The sequence below is a fragment of the Crotalus tigris genome, unplaced genomic scaffold (genome assembly GCF_016545835.1).
Source record: "Crotalus tigris isolate CLP2741 ecotype Arizona unplaced genomic scaffold, ASM1654583v1 scf7180000017774.6281472, whole genome shotgun sequence".
Classification (NCBI taxonomy): domain Eukaryota; kingdom Metazoa; phylum Chordata; class Lepidosauria; order Squamata; family Viperidae; genus Crotalus; species Crotalus tigris.
This window is the reverse complement of record NW_024096625.1, coordinates 2203276-2224301: the sequence shown is the minus strand read 5'-3', so window position 1 is coordinate 2224301 and position 21026 is coordinate 2203276. Positions and strand designations below refer to the sequence as shown.

General features: G+C 36.2%; 1 protein-coding gene across 5 annotated transcripts in view; it reads left to right on the top strand.

Annotated features, from left to right (window-relative positions):
* Positions 1-4717: 4717 nt before the first annotated feature.
* CHN2 (chimerin 2) overlaps positions 4718-21026 on the top strand; it is a 151314-nt gene continuing 135005 nt past the window's right edge. For 3 of the 5 annotated variants that reach the window (XM_039341976.1, XM_039341980.1, XM_039341979.1), the window contains exon 1: positions 4721-5404. In XM_039341976.1, coding sequence (XP_039197910.1) covers positions 5356-5404 — 49 coding nt within the window. In that variant the 5' untranslated portion in view covers positions 4721-5355. Of the gene's footprint in view, positions 5405-21026 lie in introns of all 5 variants that reach the window. The other 2 variants (XM_039341982.1, XM_039341978.1) reach the window with 2 other exon arrangements.

The following is a 21026-nucleotide window of genomic DNA, read 5'->3' as shown; positions in this document are numbered from 1 at the left end:
ACTGCTCTGTTTTAGTTAACTTCAAGCTATGCTATTTTCTAGACTTTAAAAGCTTCTCAAAATAATATTGAGGTTTCTCAGCAAAACATGAGAAACGTTTCTTCAGCTTACTGGGTTTTAATGTTTCATTGGTTAATCTATCACTATAAATGATACTTTCTGGAGTAGAATTAATTCATCACTATGCCAAGTGAATTCCATTGCTAAATAACTGCCTGAACAAAAATATATATTTTAGTGCATAGACTTTAATCTTGCTTACTGTGGAAGAACATTTTTCTTTTTATTTTCTTTTTCACTTATATTTCTATTGTAGTCTGTTGCTTCATCCTCTCATCTTTGTATTTCCATTTCTTATTAGCAAATGTATCTCTTATGAACCTTAGGACATGTCATGTTACCTCTTATCCAATGACTACCACAATGCCTCATTGGCAATCAAATTATATCCTTTCAATAGTTACTTATGGATTAAATATCCCTGTTTTTGTTACTTGGCAGTTTTACATTATACCAGTGACAGCTTTTAAAATTTTAACATTTTTAGGTGAAAGCTAGTTTGTCAACTAACTCGCCGTAGATTTTTTTAAAAATGCATTAACCATAATCGTGTCAATTTTCATTTGGAGAGACAGAGAGAGTTCTCAGATGGAATATCACACAAATCAATCTAGAGTTCTGTCTAGAAGCATAAATTTCAGGCTCAAATTATTTTATTTCAGATACATAACATAAAATCTAGTTTTCTGGAGAAGTCTATAATTATGGGGAACAGGAAAAAAAAGATAAAAAGAAAAGAATCACCATCAGCAAGATGGTTGGACCTAGTTGCAAGAATGAAGGTATCACATTGCTGGACAGATTGCCCTGGAAAAAAAACTTATCTATGTAGTCATTAAGAGTTGACATTAACTTTTGGGCACTTAATCATATCAATCAATCAGTCAGTCAGTCAGTCAGTCAGTCAGTCAATCAATTAATAATTACATAATTATAAAAAAGAAAGAGTAAGATGCTTCTAGAAGATGTTTGTACCATTCTAGTGTACTGTGACATTCTGGTTGAGAATCGGTGTTTCAAAAGTTTTTTTCTGCTGCAACTCGGCAATGTATTACTTCTGTTATTCGAGTCTCATCACTCAGCATTGTTATGGTTTCCCATCAACAGATCTACGTGCAGCTGATCAAGCTCTTCTGTCTAAGCTGAATCAATTGGTTGTGCTTAAAAAGAAAACATATATTGCTGACTGCCAAAGAGCATGTGGAGTTGCTGAGCAATACAAAGAAGTCTAATAAAGATATAGTATTTGCCATAAAACTTTAGTTTTGGAAAGAAGTAGAAACTTCCCGGAAGAAGCTAACTATACACAAAAGTGGAAACAGTATACACACAATAGCCTTAAAATTACCCTGTGGTAAAGTGGGAGCCGGTAAATTCAGTAAAGTCACTTATATTCTAATAGCTTGCCCCGTCAGTGTTGGTGGGGGTGGTCTTGGAGGGTCTTTAGATGGGCTGTTTATTGTTGGCAGTTCCTTGATTGGAGTATTGTTTATTTGATTGTTCATCTGATGTTAATCTTGGAGCATGTATTATCATGCCACTGAATTTAATCTCTTTAATCTCCCTAACTCTAACCCTTGATTAACAACCCTAATTGTAACTAGAAACTCTCTGACACTGTTATATGTTGAAAAAGCACCAGGACTATATTGCACAATCTGGCATAGTCTGGACTATATTGCTTAGTCCAGCTACCTTCATTGCCTTCAACTGCACAGTGGGAACAGGAAAGTTCATAAATTGCAGTCATGTGACTAAGGCCAAAAGTACAAGGACTGATTGTAATTATCACTTGTTCAGCATTGTTGTAAAGTTTGAATGGTATCTGAACAAGAGGTTGTTAAATGAGGACTACCGTATTATCTGAATAAAACTCCCATACCAGTAAACAGTACTGCCTGTGAAGCATTGGAGTCAAATTGACATGCCAAGCCATTCTCATCACTGCCTGAACCTGTATTCTGAATAAGCTGAGCCTTTGGAAAGATCTTTGAGGATGGCCTCATGTAGAGTGTTGGTGAAGTCGTTCACCAGTTTAATAACCATGGGATCGCAATCCAGTTTCTCTTGCAAAGTATAGCATCATTTATCTATATTAACATTCTTAATACCTCTACACAATTATTTATTGGAAGATCCCCAGCAAGAATTTTTCAGTGATTAGTAGTAATATATTGGCCAACCATGCCTACTAGCTGTTTGTCCATTATCTATTGTCTATTGCTACTAATTTGAGCAACTAAAGCAAAGACCACTTTATTAGCACTATCCATCTTTATGTCTTGGGTGAAATTGAAAAATTGAATTAACAACAAAACCAGGATTAAAGCATCAAGAACTCCAACAGAATATCTTATTCACAAATACATTTATTTTGCAGTTTGCCGATAAAGTTATCTAAAACAACTGTCATGTACAAAATTCATGTCTCTGTGACTTGGCAAAGAACATTCTATCTCTGATATTTAGGGCTGGATAAATGCCACAAATAAAATATTTGCACTACTCAAGTTGCAATTTTGGCCTAATTTTGACACAATTTTCTGCTTGTGATATAATTATTAATGCAGACATCACATGTATTTGAGATTTCATTTTCTTTGACATCTTTTGAAAAAAACAAATAGCTAAAAGCATGTAAATTGCTGAAGACCAGAACATTTTGGAGCTTCACATGCAAGAAGTAAATGATCATGTCTCTCAGTTCATTGTATATGAATTCTTCAGTACTGCTTTTCAATAGGTTTTTATTCATATGCTTTTATGTATTTAATATTATTTAATCTTAATAATATTTAATAATATTTCTTCCTTGTTTTTCTTTCTCCAAAGCAAGACTACCTTGCATTCAAAGAACTGCCTTCTGTACCTATGGAATGTAATTTATTGATTACAAGAAAAATAAGAAGAAATATATACTAAAATGAGAAGTGGGTTCGTAGATTTGTACAGAAATTGCATGTGCTTATACAGATAGACAGATACAATTCATAAATAGTATAACTTAAAAATATATTTCTGCTTAAGAAGAAAGATAGAATTATAGTTGCTTATTCAGTTAATTGCTCAGATGATAACCATAGAAAACTTCAATTGTTCTGCTTTCTGAATGTGTTTCAGATTTTTAACTCAGATTAAGACAGGATATCTTTTTAAACAGAAGATTCTTTGGGTATTTTATTTTCAGCAATATATAGCAAATTAATTGCTATCCTAATTACTGTTTGTATAGTATATCTAATCTAATTAGAGTGCTTCATAAATCTTGTCTTAAGATCTATAGAGAATGTTTTACAAATTTGTTTAACCCTAATTTAAATTAATTTAGGTAACTAACTTGTGCTGTATGACAGCAGTAAGAAATAAACTCTAGTTATACAGAGTCCTAGCTGTTTACATGGCAGAATATTCAAAGTTAAAACCAAACAAGCCATGTGATAACTTAGTGCAATGTTGACAATGTCTGTGATCACAAATATACAGAACATAAATAGGCCAATTACATTTCAGCCTAGTATATTGGTCAGATTGAGACTATATTATTACGTTTTGGTTATAGTGCAGTGCACTAGTACAGATAGTCCTTGACTTACAGTTCATTTAGTGACCATTCAAAGTTACAACAGCACTGAAAAAAGGGACTTATGACCATTTTTCCCACTTATGACTATTGCAGCATCCCTTGGTCACATGATTAAAATTTAGACACTTGGCAACTGACAGGTATTTATGCAACCTTCTGACAAGCAAAGTCAGTGGGGAAGCCAGTTACTTAACAACTGTGTCACTAATTTAAAAACTGCAGTGATTCACTTAACAACTATAGCAGGAAAGATAGTAAAATGGGGCAAAATTCACTTAACAAATGACTTGCTTAGTAATAAAAATTTTGAGCTTCATTGTGGTCATAAATCAAGGACTAACTGTATTTTTATAAAGCTGTGTCAATTGAATAAACTGTGGTTCAGACAAGCATTTTATGAAGAGAATGTGTTTTTTAAAGACCAGTTGAGAAAGCACATCAATACAATACAATACAAAAAAAATTGATATGGAAGATTCATATAATATCGAATAGTTGTTGCTTATGACAGGAATTCCAAAACTAAAGTTCCTTTAAGATTGCTTGTCAGTCAGTGACAAGAAAACCTATAGGACAGAATCTTCTCGGGAGATGGCCCAAATTACTCAGCAGCTTGAGGCAAAGGACATGATGCCCCCCCCCCAACTCAGAAATTAATCACTTTAGCAGAGAGCAATTTAAAGAATTGCAAGACCCTCCTAGAAGGATGGATGAAGAAGCACTAAAATGGTGAGCCACAGCTCCAATAGTTGTAGGAGGGGTTCTTATCTGCTTTCTGCCACCTTCATAGAGCCACTTTCATAGAAATTGACAGAAACCTCGAACAGGTGATCTGGTAAACGAACGTTACAACAACTAAGATTAAGGGGAGACCATACATTTCTTAGAAGGTTCTCCTGTTTTAAGAGAAGGTGACGGGAAGGGGGAGACCAAATCAGACTGGCATATTTGGCCCGGCGTTCTTCACCGGGGAGCCGGAAAACGCAACAGGGCAGTGAGCGAACCCTAAGACAGCCGCTGGGGATCCGCCTTCTCGCTGTTGCCTCCCTGTTTCTCCCCACCCCTAGAAGGCGGTGCGACCTGCCTCCACTTCCCAATGTTGGACCAGCCTTGGCACATGGAAGGAGCGGGAGCTCTCCTGATGCCAGCCAGCGGAGAGAGCGGCGGCCACAGGACCAGGCTCCGGCTGGACGCTCTCGGCGCCTCTTTCGCTTCTCGCGCAGGACTCCATCGGTGCCTGAAACCTGGGCTGTCCCCTTCTCTGTCCCAGGGGCTGCAGCCTGTCTTTTTCTCCGCTTCCTTTGTGTGCGTGAGGGAAGCATAGGCGGTGGCGGCGGAGGAGGTGGAGTCGCTCCCTGCTTCGCTTGTCAAGGCTTAGCCGTTTAGGCGAAGGGAGGGGAAAAGGCGAAGGAAAAGAACTGCTGGGGCGGCTCTAGTCACCGGGAAGCTTTTTATTCCTCGGGCAGAGAGAAAGGAGCCCGGCACCTTTCCTTGGCCAGCTTCTCCTCCTTGCTAAGCCTCAAAAGGACCCAAACAAACCAGTTACAACAGCACGTAATTCTGACAAGGAGCGAGCAAAGCCCAGGCATCGCTTGCTGTTGCTGCTTTGCTCGACGCGGCTCCGCACTTTGAAATGGGTCGGGAGAGGCGGAGGCAACCGAACAGCAACAGAAACGCCTGGACTAGTCACTAAGGAGGCCGAAGGGAAGAGGATGGCCACTTCCAGCAACTCTAGTTTGTCTGGCTCCTCTGTTTCCTCGGGTGAGTTTACAGTAACTGCTTTTCTTTCTCTGGCAAGGTTTACCTATCTCCTATCTTACTCTTCTGGTCTCCCATAGGCTTAAATACTAAGTTGCTCTTTTGCCCTTTCTCTTTCTGTAGTAGGAACACCTGAGTCTGGATGCAGCTGCGTTTATTCCCTTTTCAGGTAAAAAGGGAAAACTATTTCTAGGAAAGGAAGGTGAATCTTTTCCCTGGATGCTAAGTTGAGAGAAAATAAATATAATGATCTAGCATTTTTATATCTTATGGGCCTTCTCTCCACTGATAATTAAGAGTTTTTTAAACTCATTATATACTACATTAGTATATAATCCACAAGTAAAAAATAACCAGGAGACATTCCTGATATCCAGTTGACATGGACCTTAGGTCAAACAAAAATATGCATTAGTTTCTATTCATTACTATTCAAGATAATTCCAGAATCAGCAATCTCCAAAAATACATGTGCTTAGCTGAGCAGTTTATTCTCAGTGTGTGATTACACCTGTTCAGATGCTGAGACACATGATGTAAACTGTGGAATATTAAAGAAACCAATTTCCCCTTCTCTTAGTTTTTTACCTAGACGGGATAAGCAAGTAGCACATCTTATACTGAGATGAGTCACTCTCGCAGCTGAGGAGAGGCAATTCTTGATTATATTACCAGGGTGGTGACTAGCAGCAAACAACTTTTAAGATGTCAGGATTCTCAAATACAGAGGAAAATAATTTTTAATAAATTTCTTCTGTTCTTTGCTGTAACTTCTGGGTATCTTTGAAGACATCTGAAAGAGAAGTTGAGTCATTGGAAGGCTTGCCAATATTTTTTCAAAGGGTGACAGTGGACCACCAAGAGTATTTTGGTTAACTTTATGATATTCAGGCTAAAGAATTTGTATATAGTATACTGTATATACTATACTGTATATAGTATGCATATGAAATGTTGCCTGAGTTAAAGAATTTATTTTATTTTATTCCGTTAGGTACTCTAGCTGTTTTCAGTTTACTAAAGACTTCTTTAACTGTTTGGGTTTTTTTTTTAGTTTATTGAATTAGTTAAAAGTAAGACCTTTATTTAAGTACATAAAATGTAATGCTAATTAAAAATTTCAATATGTGAGTAGAATGGTACTCATGAGAACTTGTACTCATGTATTTTTGCAGATTTGAAGAAACAAATAGTACCTGAGCATAATCTGATTAATTCGGGACCGTAATTTTATTATATTTGCTGATGTTTTATTTGCACTTCAGCAACTGGAATATTTATTTATTTAGAAATATATTAGGCTGTTCACCTCCTTAACACCTCTGGCTATCTTACAAAGCTATAATGAAAACAATAACATTAAAATTAATAAAAATATTAAAAATTAAAACAATGCTTAATATCGCAATATTAAAATTTTGAAAGGTCTAAATAAACATATTTTGAATCCTCCCTAAACTAAGGAAATACTGTTTCATTTCCAGTGCAAATTGATTCCATAACATGAGTTTCCTAATAGAGAAAATAGAATTAGGTATTTATTTCAAATGTGTATATGGGGGCCTTGCAGTGGTGTTCTGTTAATTACTTAAATGTATGAAAAAAATGGATCAAAGCATTTAAAGTTCTATATTCTAAGTACATTGAGCAGGACCTTGAAGGTAACTTTCAACCAAGGGGCAGTTTTTATTGATATAAGGAATCTATAAGACCTTCAAGTGACATAATTACTTATAGTAAACACTATTTTCATTTACTTGCAAATTGCCAAAGCTGATAAAAAGACTCTCCAGTGTTATTTGATTGTCTAACTCAGGGGTAGGCAATCTTGGCTCTTTTGTGACTCATGGACTTCAACTCCCAGAATTCCTGAGCCAGCCATGCTGAGGGGAAGGGAGAAGTTTCCAAGCTGAGCCATGCTGGCTCAGGAATTCTGGGAGTTGAAGTCCACAAGTCTTAAAAGAGCCAAGGTTGCCTACCCCTGGTCTAACCTGTACCAACGTTGCATCTGGAATGATCTCAAGTGAGAATATAGAACAGACATACCTTTCCAAGTCTGTTCCTCAAAATGAATAATAATTTATCCAAGTTTAGGCTCAGCGATGCTAATCTTTATACAATGTGGAAATAATTAAAGATTTTGGAGCCAGAATTTATATTATGTTGAAAGTTTTGACTCTGGCATCTTTTTTGTCAAAGCTGTTGATTATCCTACATAATTTTGTATCTGTGTGAATATTTATTCTCAGCCATGGGTAACTGGATAAAACTGTAAATGACAAAAGTAGCATTGCTTTATTTTGATGCAAGTTTTGCCTCTTTGGTACAAATTTAGCAATTCCCTATAAAATAGGGGAAACTGGGTTTATTACAATGCTCCAGTAATCAGTTTGGTAAAACCATGAGATTCTGCAGGTGTCTCTGCTCTACTTGACCTAATATCCTAGATACAATGTCCTGAGGTGATGCACTGATATAATGTAGTACTACATACTCATTATAGTGTATAAGATTATTATTCAGATTAATGTTTTACTAACTAAAAATAAAAGGTTGAATAACACCAGAGAGACAGAAAGAGAGAAGAATTATTTATGGGAAATTGAGCATCTGAGGAAAAGACTCTAAAGTTGCAGTGTGCCAGAAAGCTATTGCTTAATGACCTGATTCATGCTATGCTCTAAATTATGCTTTAATAAATCATAGTTTATGGAATAAATCATACTTGGTTGTGCTTGAACAACATTCTGAGCCATAACTTTAATTTATAAGCCACAGTAGTTGTGGTCACAGATCCTGATAACTAAACCAGTATCTACGAAATAATATTATGATTTAACCTTTTTTTGTGAAATAACCATATTAAAATAAAATGGGACAAAATTAATAGAAAAAAAACCAATAAGAGGAAAAGCAGGAAAGGGATGAATCTTCTGCATTTTAAAGTAGATAAAGCATGATCTCTTCACAAGAAAGAGATAAGTAATTAGCTATCCTAAATAAATTGTACTATCATGTTTACCGTATAGCAAAAGATATTTGGGTAAAATAGCCTAACTGTATCTATACGTTTTGGGCTAGTGGAACTGAAAATCACTCTGTAAAATTGGAGTAGATATTTCAATTAATTTTATGTTAAAGTTCATTGAGCAAGGAATTAAAAACTTGTTTTTTTTATATCAATACCTGTTGTGAATTTTAATTGTAAGAGTTTCAAGTCAGATAAAATAGGTATTTCATGGTGCATGATTATATGATGGAATACACAACTGCAAGATGTAGGATAATTTTTAAAAGCCCTCAGAATTTATGGCTATCCCAAATGGGCCTTCATCAATTCCCAAAAAAGACCCAGCAGGAGCTCCTCCATAACAGACAAAGAAGAAAACAATAAACAAGGCAATGTAGTTATTCCATATGTTGCAGGAATATCAGAAAAGCTCAGGATGATCTTCAGCAACATAACACACAGGCACACTTCAAACCCATGAATGCACTAAGGCAGAAGCTTGTCCACCCCAAGGATACAATACCCAGACAAATACTAAGCAACATGGTATGTATAGTACAATGCAGTGAGGCATGTGCATATCTGTACATTGGGGAAACAAAACAACCACTTCACAAATGCATGGGACAACATAGGACAAGATTCAGCAGTCTATCTGCATTTAAAAGACAAAGACCACTTGTTTGAAGACAGCAAAGTCCACATTTTGGACAGAGAGGACTGCTGGTTTGAAAGAGGGTCAAAAAGGCCATCTATATAAAGACTGAACAGCGCTCATTCGATAGAGGGGGAGGGATACGACATCATCTATCTTCAGTCTACAACACAGTCCTTTCAATAATTTCAAAAAGGCTCCATACCCACTTGCACTACTCAGATGACCCTGATGACACAGATAAACCTCCAAATGACATCAATGACTCTCTAAAAGAATGCAAATGACCAGCTGTCTACAAGGAGTATAAATCCTTCTATTTCTCCCACCATCCAGTTAGAGCTGAAGAAGCTTTTGGGATGAGAAGTGAAACGTCTTCAAAGAAAAACAAAAAATTCCAGTTGCCTCGTGGGTTTAAAAAGGAATTAGCCAAATTCATGGGCAAATATATTTGTATTAAAGACTAACTTCAGCACTTGCTGTGAACTTAGATGGGGAGGTATTTTTGTGCTCATGTCCTGAGGAAGGGCCTCCTATAGATTTCTGATCATCTAGGGCAGGGGTGTCAAATTGCCGGCCTGCGGGCTGGTTTCATCATACCGGAGCCACGCCCATCCCATTGCCGGCAATGGCAAAAAAACTCTGATACGTCATGTGACGTCGCAAGTTTGACATTCCTGATCTAGGGACTAGAATTTTGGATTAGATAGGCCTCTGTTTTGCTGTGCTTGAGCATGATTAGGTCTCTATTAAAAATGTTCCATATATAAGATTCACTTAGATTAGTTTAATGATTTGCCTAATTTAGAATACAAAATGTACTAAGTGCCATCAATGCACTAGGCAAAAAGGCTTGTTTTTGATATGTATATATTTTAAAATATGAGAATGCTTTTTAAAGTTCTCTTCAATAAGAAACATTTGTCTGTCTTTGTGTGAAATTCTTGAACTTGTCAATCACGGTTTCAACTGACTGTTCTTTTTTATTAAACAAAAAAAAAGTACAGGGAAAATTAGGACCAATGTATGTCATTTTCCCCTCCTTGCAGAAAAGTTTTCAAATACTGCAGTGACTCCAGAATATTTGACTCAATGCAGCCACATTTTGACTGGTTGTGGTTTTTGTTTCTCAGACCTCAGCAAGTTTTTCACCATTTTCTAATGGCCTGTAGTCGCTGAATCCAACTTTTAAAGATGAACAGAGTACCATATGTGGCTTTAAAAAATAGGTTTTGTAAATGATATATAATTATTTCTATTCATTTGACTTTCCATTGCAAGATTTTCTGTTGTTTGCATAAGGATGAAAACATGAGACCAATAAATTAACAGTTGAGACTCTAAAGTACCACTTTATAACTTTGCTAAATAAGTCAATATAATAATTTGTCAAAGCATAGGATTAAGAATCAGTGTGGACCACTGAGATAAACTGGTATAGAATGTCCCTCTGTGGGCTTAAAGTATGGCTCAAAGGTCACATCATATGTTAATAATTGCAATAAAAAGAAATCATATAGAAACCTCTTTATACAAAAGTTGAAATACTTAGATATGATGGTTGAATAGTCAGGTCTGATAGCTAGGCAATGAGAACTGCACCCTTGCGATTTGTCTTTGATTCTTATAGCGACCAAGCAGGGCAAACTGCTTTGAAATGTTAGGAGAGGAGAACATTTAAGGATTGGTATTTTTGCTGTTCGGAGCAATAACGTGTGTGTGTAGTATTGACTCGTTTTAGAAAAGTTAAAGGAGACAGATTTGTCTATTAGAAATAAAAAACTATTCCTGCCTTATTCCTTATTTTATATTAACATCTGCATATGCATTCTGAAACGTAGCAGTTGTCTGCAAAAAAATAAATTCCTAAATTTGTTGAATTTAGAATGTGAAAAGTAGCATGTAAGAAAAGTAAGGACTCTTGAAGTTGTTCAAACCAGTTTAGTAGCTTTTATTAGATGATTGGTATAAAGAAATGGGCTAGCTAGTGTAGCTGGTTTCTCTGCCATTACTTGATTTTGCTGCATGTGCAGTTGATAGCCATGAAGATACCAGTTAAACAGTTGCTGTGAAGTTAATTATCACATGCTAGAGTAGTTTTGCCATTTTGGTGTATCCCAGAGGAATAACAATTTATTGAGTGGCAATTACCAAAAAAGCAGCTTTAACCTGCATGAATTTAATTAAATACTTTAATTAAAATATAATATATAACCATTATCTTTATTTTCACTTATAATTGTAGGTGACATTTAAATAAAATTTAATCAGTTTCTGAATTAATATATGCTGAGTATTTGGTAGTAAATAAACTCTAGTGAGAAAATGAATGGAACTATCCCTTATGTTGTCTTTTTGTCAGTTATCACCTGGCCTTTATTTTCATCATACTAAGCAACATGAATACATTTAATTTTCTCTTGATATAGTCATAGCTAGCGTTTATGCTTTAGATGAAAGATCAAAGTGGTTATGTGAAAAAATGTGTGTTTCTTGATGTGATTTGAGTTTGAAATGTTTTCTACTATAAATACAGAAATAATTCAATTTTTTGCCCTGATGTTACAAACTGCTCAGTAGAAAGTAACTTTTATAAAAAAGGATTCATTATCCCTTTTATCAATTTCAATATCACATTTCCCAGATAATATTCAAAACTTGGTGTGGGTTTTTGTTTTTAGGTTATAAATTGAGAACATTTCTGGTAAAAATGATTGTGGAATAGTAACTTTTGTGACAAATTTGCAAAGTCAAGAATTTTTGAGCAGAGCTGAATATTTCTGCTCTGTGAGATAGAGAATGATGTAGCACAATGTTTATGTTGAAATTGAAGGTCCTAGGGAATCAATTTTGCAGGTAGCAGCAAAATAAGAATATTGTAATACATTATTGGAATAGTATATTCAGAAAATATATGTTTCAGATACAAGATGTTGTGATGCTGTGTAGGCTCTCTTCATCAAATGACTTCAATGCTGTGGAAAACCAGAATCTCTCCTGAGTTTAAAATATGCAGGAAAATTAATGTTACCTATTATATTCAATTTGTAAGTCAGTTAAAAAACTGCACAAAATATTAGTATATAATAATATGCCATAAAAGGAGAAAAGGAACCATTATTTAAACTATTCTGATAAAGAGATATTTCTTCTGACATAATGATAAATTTGTTTGCAGTGGTGCAAATGTAGGGGATGATACTTCTGCTCACTTATAAATTACAAAACTCCCATTATAAGAAATAGAAAGAGGGCAGGACAAGAAATAATGGTTGGAAACTGATCAAAGAGAGAAGTAACCTGGAATTAAGGAGAAAGTTCCTAACAGTGAGGACAAGTAACCAGTGGAACAGCTTGCCTTCAGATATTGTGGGTACTCCGACACTGGAGACTTTTAAGAAGAGACTGGATAGTCACTTGTCTGAGATGGTATGTTCTTCTGCTTGAGCAGTGCGTGGGATTAGAAGACCTCCAAGATCCCTTCCAGCTTCTATTCTATTCTATTCTATTCTATTCTATTCTATTCTATTCTATTCTATTCTATTCTATTCTATTCTATTCTATTCTATTCTATTATTCTATTCTACTCTACTCTACTCTACTCTACTCAGCAAGATAGTCAATGTAGGCCACATGATTTAAGAATTAGATACTTAATTCAAAACTTGTATTATCACATTATTGAGGAAATTCTAAGCTTCTATTAAGTTAATCTTAGAGACTATAGATAAGAGGTCTTCAAACTTGGCCCTTTTATGACGTGGTCTTCAACTCCCAGAATATCTCAGCCAGGCATGCTGGCTGAGGAATTCTGGGACTTGAAATCCACAAGTCATAAAGGGGCCAAGTTTGAAGACCCCTGCTATAGATTGTTGTTAATGACTTGGAGCAGAATGGAGGAACATTTGTGCAATTTTCAGATTAATATCTGAATAGCAAACACACTTGAAGAGATAGGGCCATTGTTGTTGTTAGTTGCGAAGTCGTTACTGACCCGTCGGGACCCATGGACAACGTTCCTCCAGACCTTCCTGTCCTCTACCATCTTCTGGAGTCCACGCCTACTGCTTCAGTGACTCCATCCAGCCACCTCATTCTCTGTCATCCCATTCTTCTATTGCTCTCAATCTTTCCCAGCATTAGGCTCTTCTCCAGTGAGTCCTTCCTTCTCATTAGGTGGCCAAAGTACTTGAGTTTCAACTTCAAGATCTGGCCTTCTAAAGAGCAGTCAGGGTTGATCTCCTCAAGGACTGATCGGTTTGATCGCCTTGCAGTCCAGGGGACTCGCAGGAGTCTTCTCCAGCACCATAGGTCAAAAGCCTCAATTCTTTGGCGCTCAGCCTTTCTTATGGTCCAACTTTCACAGCCATACATTGCAACTTGACTATATGTATTTTTGTTGGCAGGGTGATGTCTCTGCTTTTTAGTATGTGTCTAGATTTGCCATAGCTTTCCTCCCCGGGAGCAAGTGGCTTTTAATTTCTTGGCTGCAGTTCCCATCTGTGGTAATCTTGGAGCCCAGGAAGATAAAATCTGTCACTACCTTCATTTCTTCTCCATCTATTTGCCAGGAATTGAGAGGGCCAGATGCCATGATCTTGGTTTTCTTAATGTTGAGTTTCAAGCCAACTTTTGCACTCTCCTTCTTCATCCGCATAAAGAGACTCTTTAGTTCCTCTTCATTTCTGCCATTAGAGTGGTATCATCTGCATATCTTAGGTTGTTGATATTTCTCCCAGCAATCTTAATTCCAACTTTTGATTCATCTAGCCCTGCCTTTCTCATGATGTGCTCTGCATATAAGTTAAATAGACAGGGTGACAGAATAGAGCCTTGCCGGTCTCCTTTCCCAATTTTGAACCAATCAGTTGTTCCGTATCCAGTTCTAACTGTTGCTTCTTGACCTGCACATAGGTTACTCAAGAGACAAATAAGATGGTCTGGTACTCCCATCTCTTTAAGAACTTGCCATAATTTGTTGTGATCCACACAATCAAAGGCTTTTGCATAGTCAATGAAGCAGAAGTAGATGTTTTTCTGGAACTCCCTAGCTTTCTCCATGATCCAGCGTATGTTGGCAATTTGATCTCTAGTTCCTCTGCCTCTTCGAAATCCTTCCTGTACTTCTGGAAGTTCTCAATACACATACTGCTGGAGTCTTGCTTGTAGGATTTTAAGCATAAGTTTACTTGCATGTGAAATGAGTGCAATGGTGCGATAGTTTGAACATTCTTTGGCATTGCCTTTCTTTGGACCTTTTCCAATCCTGTGGCCACTGTTGAGTCTTCCAAATTTGCTGGCAAATTGAGTGTAGCACTTTTACTGCATCTCTTTTAAGATTTTGAATTGCTCAGCTGGAATACTGTCACCTCCATTAGCTTTGTTGTTGCTCAGCTTTCCTAAGGCCCATTTCACTTCACATTCTAGGATGTCTGGATCGAGGTCAGTGACCACCCTATCATGTTTATCAGGGACGTTAAGCTCATTCTTGTTTAGTTCTTTGTGTAATTTTGACACCTCTTCTTAATGTCTTCTGTCTCTGTTAGGTCTCTGCCATTTTGGTCCTTTATCATGCCCATCTTTGCATGAAACGTTCCCTTCATATCTCCAATTTTTTTGAAAAGATCTCTGGTTCTCCCTATACTATTGTTTTCTTCTATTTCTTTGCACTGTTCATTTAAGAAGGTATTCTTATCTCTTCTAGCTATTCTCTGGAATTCTGCATTCAGTTGGGTGTATCTTTCTCCTTCTCCCTTTCCTTTCACTTCCCTTCTTTCCTCAGCTATTTGCAAAGCTTCCTGAGACAGCCATTTTGCTTTCTTGCATTTCTTTTTCTTTGGGTTGGTTTTAGTTGCTACCTTTTGTACAATGTTGTGAACCTCTGTCCATAGTTTTTCAGCCACTCTGTCTATTACATCTAATTCCTTAAATCTATTCGTCACCTCTACTGTATATTCATCAGGAATATGATTTAGTTCATACCTGAGTGGCCTAGTGTTTTTCCCTACTGTCTTCAATTTAAGCCTAAATTTTGCAACGAGAAGCTCATGATCTGAGCCACAGTCAGCTCCTGGTCTTGTTTTTACTGACTGTATAGAGCTTCTCCATCTTTGGCTGCAGAGCGCACAGTCAATCTGATTTCTGTGTTGACCATCTGGTGATGTCCATGTGTAGAGCCATCTCTTGGGTTGTTGGAAAAGAGTGTTTGCTATGACCATCATATTCTCTTGACAAAATTCTATCAGTCTGTGCCCTGCTTCATTTTGTACTCCAAGGCCAAACTTGCCTGTTATTCCAGTTATCTTTTGGTTTCCCATTTTAGCATTCCAATCCCCCATGATGATAATGACATCATTTTTTGGTATTGATTCTATAAGGTGCTGTAGGGCTTCATAGAACCGGTCAATTTCATCCTCTTCAGCACCAGTGGTTGGAGCATAGACTTGGACTACTGTGATATTGAATGGTTTGCCTTGGATTCACACTGAGATCATTCTGTCATTTTGGGAATTGTATCCCAATATTGCTTTTCCTACGCTTTTATTGACTATAAATGCTACTCCATACCTTCTGAAGGATTCTTGCCCACAATAGTATACCTGATGGCCCTCTGAATTAAATTCACCCATTTCTGTCCATTTTAGTTCACTGATTCCTAAGATGTCATTGTTCAGTCTTGTCATCTCTTGTTTCACCACATCCACTTTGCCTTGATTCATGGATCTTATATTCCAGGTTCCTATGGAGGAAAGATCTTTACAGCATCGGACTTTCCTTTTATCACCAGAGCCCTCTGCTTTTCCCCAATAGCATATTGGACATCTTCCAATCGGAGGGGCTTATCTTCCATGTCATATCTTTTTGCCTTTGTGTACTGTCCATGGGGTTTTCATGGCAAAAATATTGGAGTGGGTTGCCATTTCCTTCTCCAGTGGATCATTTTTGTCAGAACTCTCTGCTATGACTTGTCCATCTTGGGTGGCCCTGCATGGCATAGCTCATAGCTTCATTGAGTTACGCAAGCCCCTTCGCCACGACAAGGCAGTAATCCATGAAGGAGTTAGATCCATAGGGCCATAACATTGTTGAATTTGGTATCATGTTTTTCTATGTGAGCCACAAGAATAATTTTGATTATGGTAGCATAGGGATATGTTTAATAAATAAAAATTTTAAAAAATGATAGACCAGTAAAATAATTTACTTAAGGAATTGTAATTAAAGCACAATAGTACTCATGGAAAAAGTTTTGGGATAATAATTAAATATGAACTGATCATAAGCCAATAATGTGATATGCTCTTAAAATTAAAATAAAATGCAATCTTGGCTTAGGACCACAAATATATAATTTTATGATTAGAAGAATAAATCATTTCACTTTATTTTGCATGTCAGACTCATCTTCAATGACTGTGTACACTTCTTGACACCATATTTTTAAAAAAGATTTAAACAAGCGAGAATTATTTTAGAGAATGATATTGTGGATGATTATACGAATATAAGCAATGTCTTGTGAAAAAAGTTAGATTATCTGGAAATATATAACCTAAAGAGGAGAAGATTAAAACTATTACATAATGTTTCAAGATTTCACAAAGATGAAGGTTGATCCATATTAGAGAATAAGAAACAGAATATTGGCTTTAAGATTCAGAAAGCCAGATTATGGTGAATATTGGGAAGAGCAAGAATCAGTGAAATCAGGACTTCTGGTTTTGGGCCGTAGCGCACGGCCGCGGAATAGTGAAGCTCCACTCCCCGTGGCCAATTTCGTCCTGCTAGGGGGACCCTGAATGGGTCTGAAGTCACCCCAAAGAGGTGACTGTGAAAGAAAGGTGGTCTGTTGATCACGAAATGACAGCGGTCATTTCATTTGATTCGGGGGAAGCCCTCCGACCCAACAGGAGAAAGACTGGCATTGCATCAGCGTCCAGCCCAAGCTATCTGCAGCTGAAGTCCAAGGGTACAAACAAGAACATCGGTGAACAGCATGCTTGGAACTAGTGAGAGTATCGATCTTCTCTCTTCTATCTACTAACTGAATCCTTGGGAAAGAGCCCCAAAGAAAGAGAACCTCTGAAAGTGAAGGGAGAGGACTATAGCCCCATTCCTTTATAGATGGAAGCAGTGAATTAATACCAAGGGAGAAAGAAATAGACTGATATTAAATTTAAAATACTACAGTCTGGACAAGTCTAGAAACTAAAAAAAAACTGCTGAGATTACACCTAAAAGGGTTTTAATGAAATTATCTCTCTCTCTCTCTCTCTCTCTCTGTGTGTGTGTGTGTGTGTGTTTGTGCGCAGGTCTTTGGTTATTCAGGTTTTCTCCCGCGTAAAATTGGAAGTGTCTTGGTGACGTTTCGACGAAGTCCCATTCGTCATCTTCAGGCTGGTGTTTTTAGCTTTGTGCTTCGAGGAGCAATGTGTGGTCTTAGCTGTTTCTTCCTTTTAACTGCCAGTGGGGGTATGAACTGATTGGGTGGGAGCTTGGCTGTGTTCTGATTGGGTGAAGGTGTGTTCTGATTGGTTAGGGGTTTGGCTGTGCTCTGATTGGATGGGGAGTTGACTCTGCTCTGATTGGATGGGGGTTGGCTGTGCTCTGATTGGATGGGGGAGTGTTCTGTTTGGGTGGGGGCTTTGTTGTTCTCAGGTTAGTCTGAGTTACAGGGGGGCTTAAGATGGTGGGCTGCCTTGCTATTTTTTGTGGTTGTGCCTCATCTTCATGGTGGGTGTCAGTTTGCTTCATGTATGGATTGGAGGGGTTAAAGTGGCTAATGATGCAGCTGTGGTCTGGCTTCTGGTTTGTGGTCGTGCCTCATCATCGGTGGAAACAGCTAAGACCACACATTGCTCCTCGAAGCATGAAGCTGAAAACACCAGCCTGAAGATGACAAATGGGACTTCATCAAAACGTCGCCAAGACACTTCCAATTTTACGCGGGAGAAAACCCAAATAACCAAAGACCTACATACAAACACCCGTGAAAACCTCAGAAAACATATATATATATAATTTTTGTATGAAAAAACTGGAAAATGAATAACTACTGACCCCTAGTGGAGAATCAATGCTCAGAACACTAACAATAATGACTCAGAAACTGGCAGGACGCCTATGAAACAAAGAATAATCAGTTCCTTTACATTTTAAATGGCCTTGAAGACAGCTGGAAACAAAGTAAGAGCTGGCCCAGCCATAAGATTAAAAAGTGTTTGAAAGAAAAATATCTGAACTGTTGATTAAGAATTGTTTAGCAAAAAAGAAAAACTTTGGCTTTTGGCTAATCTTTTAAAAGAGAATCTATTGAAAGGACTCAAGGTAGCTTAACATACTGAATTGCAATTTTGACTGATTGATAATTAACCCCTGAATTAAAATATTGATGAAAGACTATTTGAAGGGGGGAGACAACATGGATACCATACACTAATCAACAAATGACAGGATACCACACTTAATATTCACTCCTAAAGGACTTAGCCTGGAACATCAAAGACTTTCAGAAGTAATATTTCAAGGCAAGACAAAAACTTTCCAAGAGGAAATATACGCAATGTTACAACAGATACAAAAGACAATAGATGTAAACCATGAGGAAATCCAGAACAACTTTGACAACATAAATAAGCACATCTCCAATCTAAATCTACAATCAAAAAACACCCAGAAAATGACAGCGAATGAACAAACGAATCAGATAACAGAACACAAATTGGAATATCAATGAAGCTACGAATGAAAAGAATTATAATCCAATACAAACAGGAAAAAAATCTACAAGACTTTGATAGAACAATAAAAATGGAGTAGACTGTAGAATTCCCAGGAGAATTATTAGAGTTTGGGAGACAGAAAGTATATATTCTACCTATTCTATCTTCTGTATTCCCAACAATATGTGCAAAAACACAGAAACTGCCAGGTAAACAGAATACATCAATTTGGAAAGCTATTTGGCAAGAGAAGAAAGCTAGAGACAGAATCAAGAAATTTGACTTGCCCTATTACATGGAGTATTACATGAGTAAACACTTGTTTGAATATGGTTAAAATAATAGAGAACTTTGAACATAAAGGGGCCCTATTACAAGAGGGATAAGAGATTTTTTAAATATAGTATGTTTTACGATATATGAAATGTAAAAATATTGGAATGATGTAACTTTTATAAATATGTGAAATATAAACTGATCAGAAAGGATGTTATACCCAGATGTTATAAGATAGACAAGAAGCACAGTGAAAATATTGGGATGGTGTACCTAAATGGAAAAATTTAGATGTTTGGATATTTAGATGATTAACATTGAGAAAATCATGACTGATAAGAATGGATTGAATAAAAGGGGAAATTAAGCTTAAATAAAAATGACAAAAATAGGATGCATGGTGAACTAATGCGATGATGGTTATAAGAATAATATAAGATGATAAAATGTGTTATACACAGATGTTATTATTTGTATAAATATGAAAAAATATAATCATTTATATATTGAAAATATTAAGAATTATATTTTGGTTAAGGTTGAAAAAGGAGAATATAAATGAGAGAAGGAAAGATCAAGGAAATATATTAATTAATATACTAATTATGGAATTATCAAATTTACTCATTATTGACTTAATTAATTATTATTGTCTTTTTATTTTCTTTCTTTTTTTTCTTTTTTTCAAATATATAAACCAATACAACATGCTGTTCACCAGGCACTTGAGATTGTTATTGATAAAAACCAATAAAATATTTACAAAAAAAAAAAGAATCAGTGGAATCAATTTAGTAATTCTATATTAACTGCTAAAAAAATCTATTTTACTTTGTGTTTGATTCAAGGACCATTCTGCTAGGCCAGAATTAGAACTAACAATGTGACATTTATTCCAGGAAAATACTTAACAGTAATCCAGGTATATTTACTTAATTTTCAATGAAATGTCTTTTATTACAAATTATTCTTGCAAGAGCTCAAGCTGCTTTGCGTGAGAATCTCCCTTCAATTTCTCCCCATTGAAAACTGTTTAAGGGAGATTGAACTGAAAGAGTATGCAGCCAGCCTAAAATTCCCCAATTAACCTTCACGGCTAAGAGCAACCTTGTTAATGGGTTTATCCTGTACAACCTCAAAACAATTACCATAATGGGGCTCAACAAAAATGATAAAGTTATGGAACATGAAGGCTATGGATGGATTTCTTTGTATATCATTTAGATATAATAGAAAGCTACAATAAATAGTTTGTGCTGTTCAGCATGGAAAAGAATAAGAGTTGTCTCAGCCTGAACATAAATCTGTAGAACTTTTGGAAGTGTATGACCCCCACCTTTTTAATCTGTATTATTCTAAATCTAAATCCTTCTGCTTCGGGTCCTACCCTCTTTCTAACAATCAAGAGTGTTATCCAGGCAAAAATGAGAGCTGTTTGTAAAACACCAGGAGTTTAAGATTGTTATGACTAGGCAGTAGGGTGTTGCACCTCAAAATAAGACGGAATACCCGACATGCATGATTTATCTTTTGTATTCAGTGTGAACTCAGGAATTTCCTTTCCAAACAATGAAACAAATTATTCTAACATTTTATTAAATGCTCAGAAGGGCTTTTTAGGTTTTAAGAACTTTTGTCTGCCTTTTATTTGTAAATGTATGTTCTACATAATTAAGGAGCCAACCATTTCATTGCTTACTTTTGTTATGTTTTCATTTCTGTATTGATGCAGTGTTGATAATCAAGTTAATTATTAGCAATTATGATAAAAATGAAATAAATGATTCTATAGTTATAACAGAGATGTAAACCTGAAATTTATATCTAGAATGGACATGACATAAGCATAGAAGTAGAGATATTGTAATTATTAGTTTTAAAATAATTATTAGAATTTAAATATTTTGTTATACACAATACATTTCTATAAGTCAAATAATTAATATTAGTAGTTATCTTTTA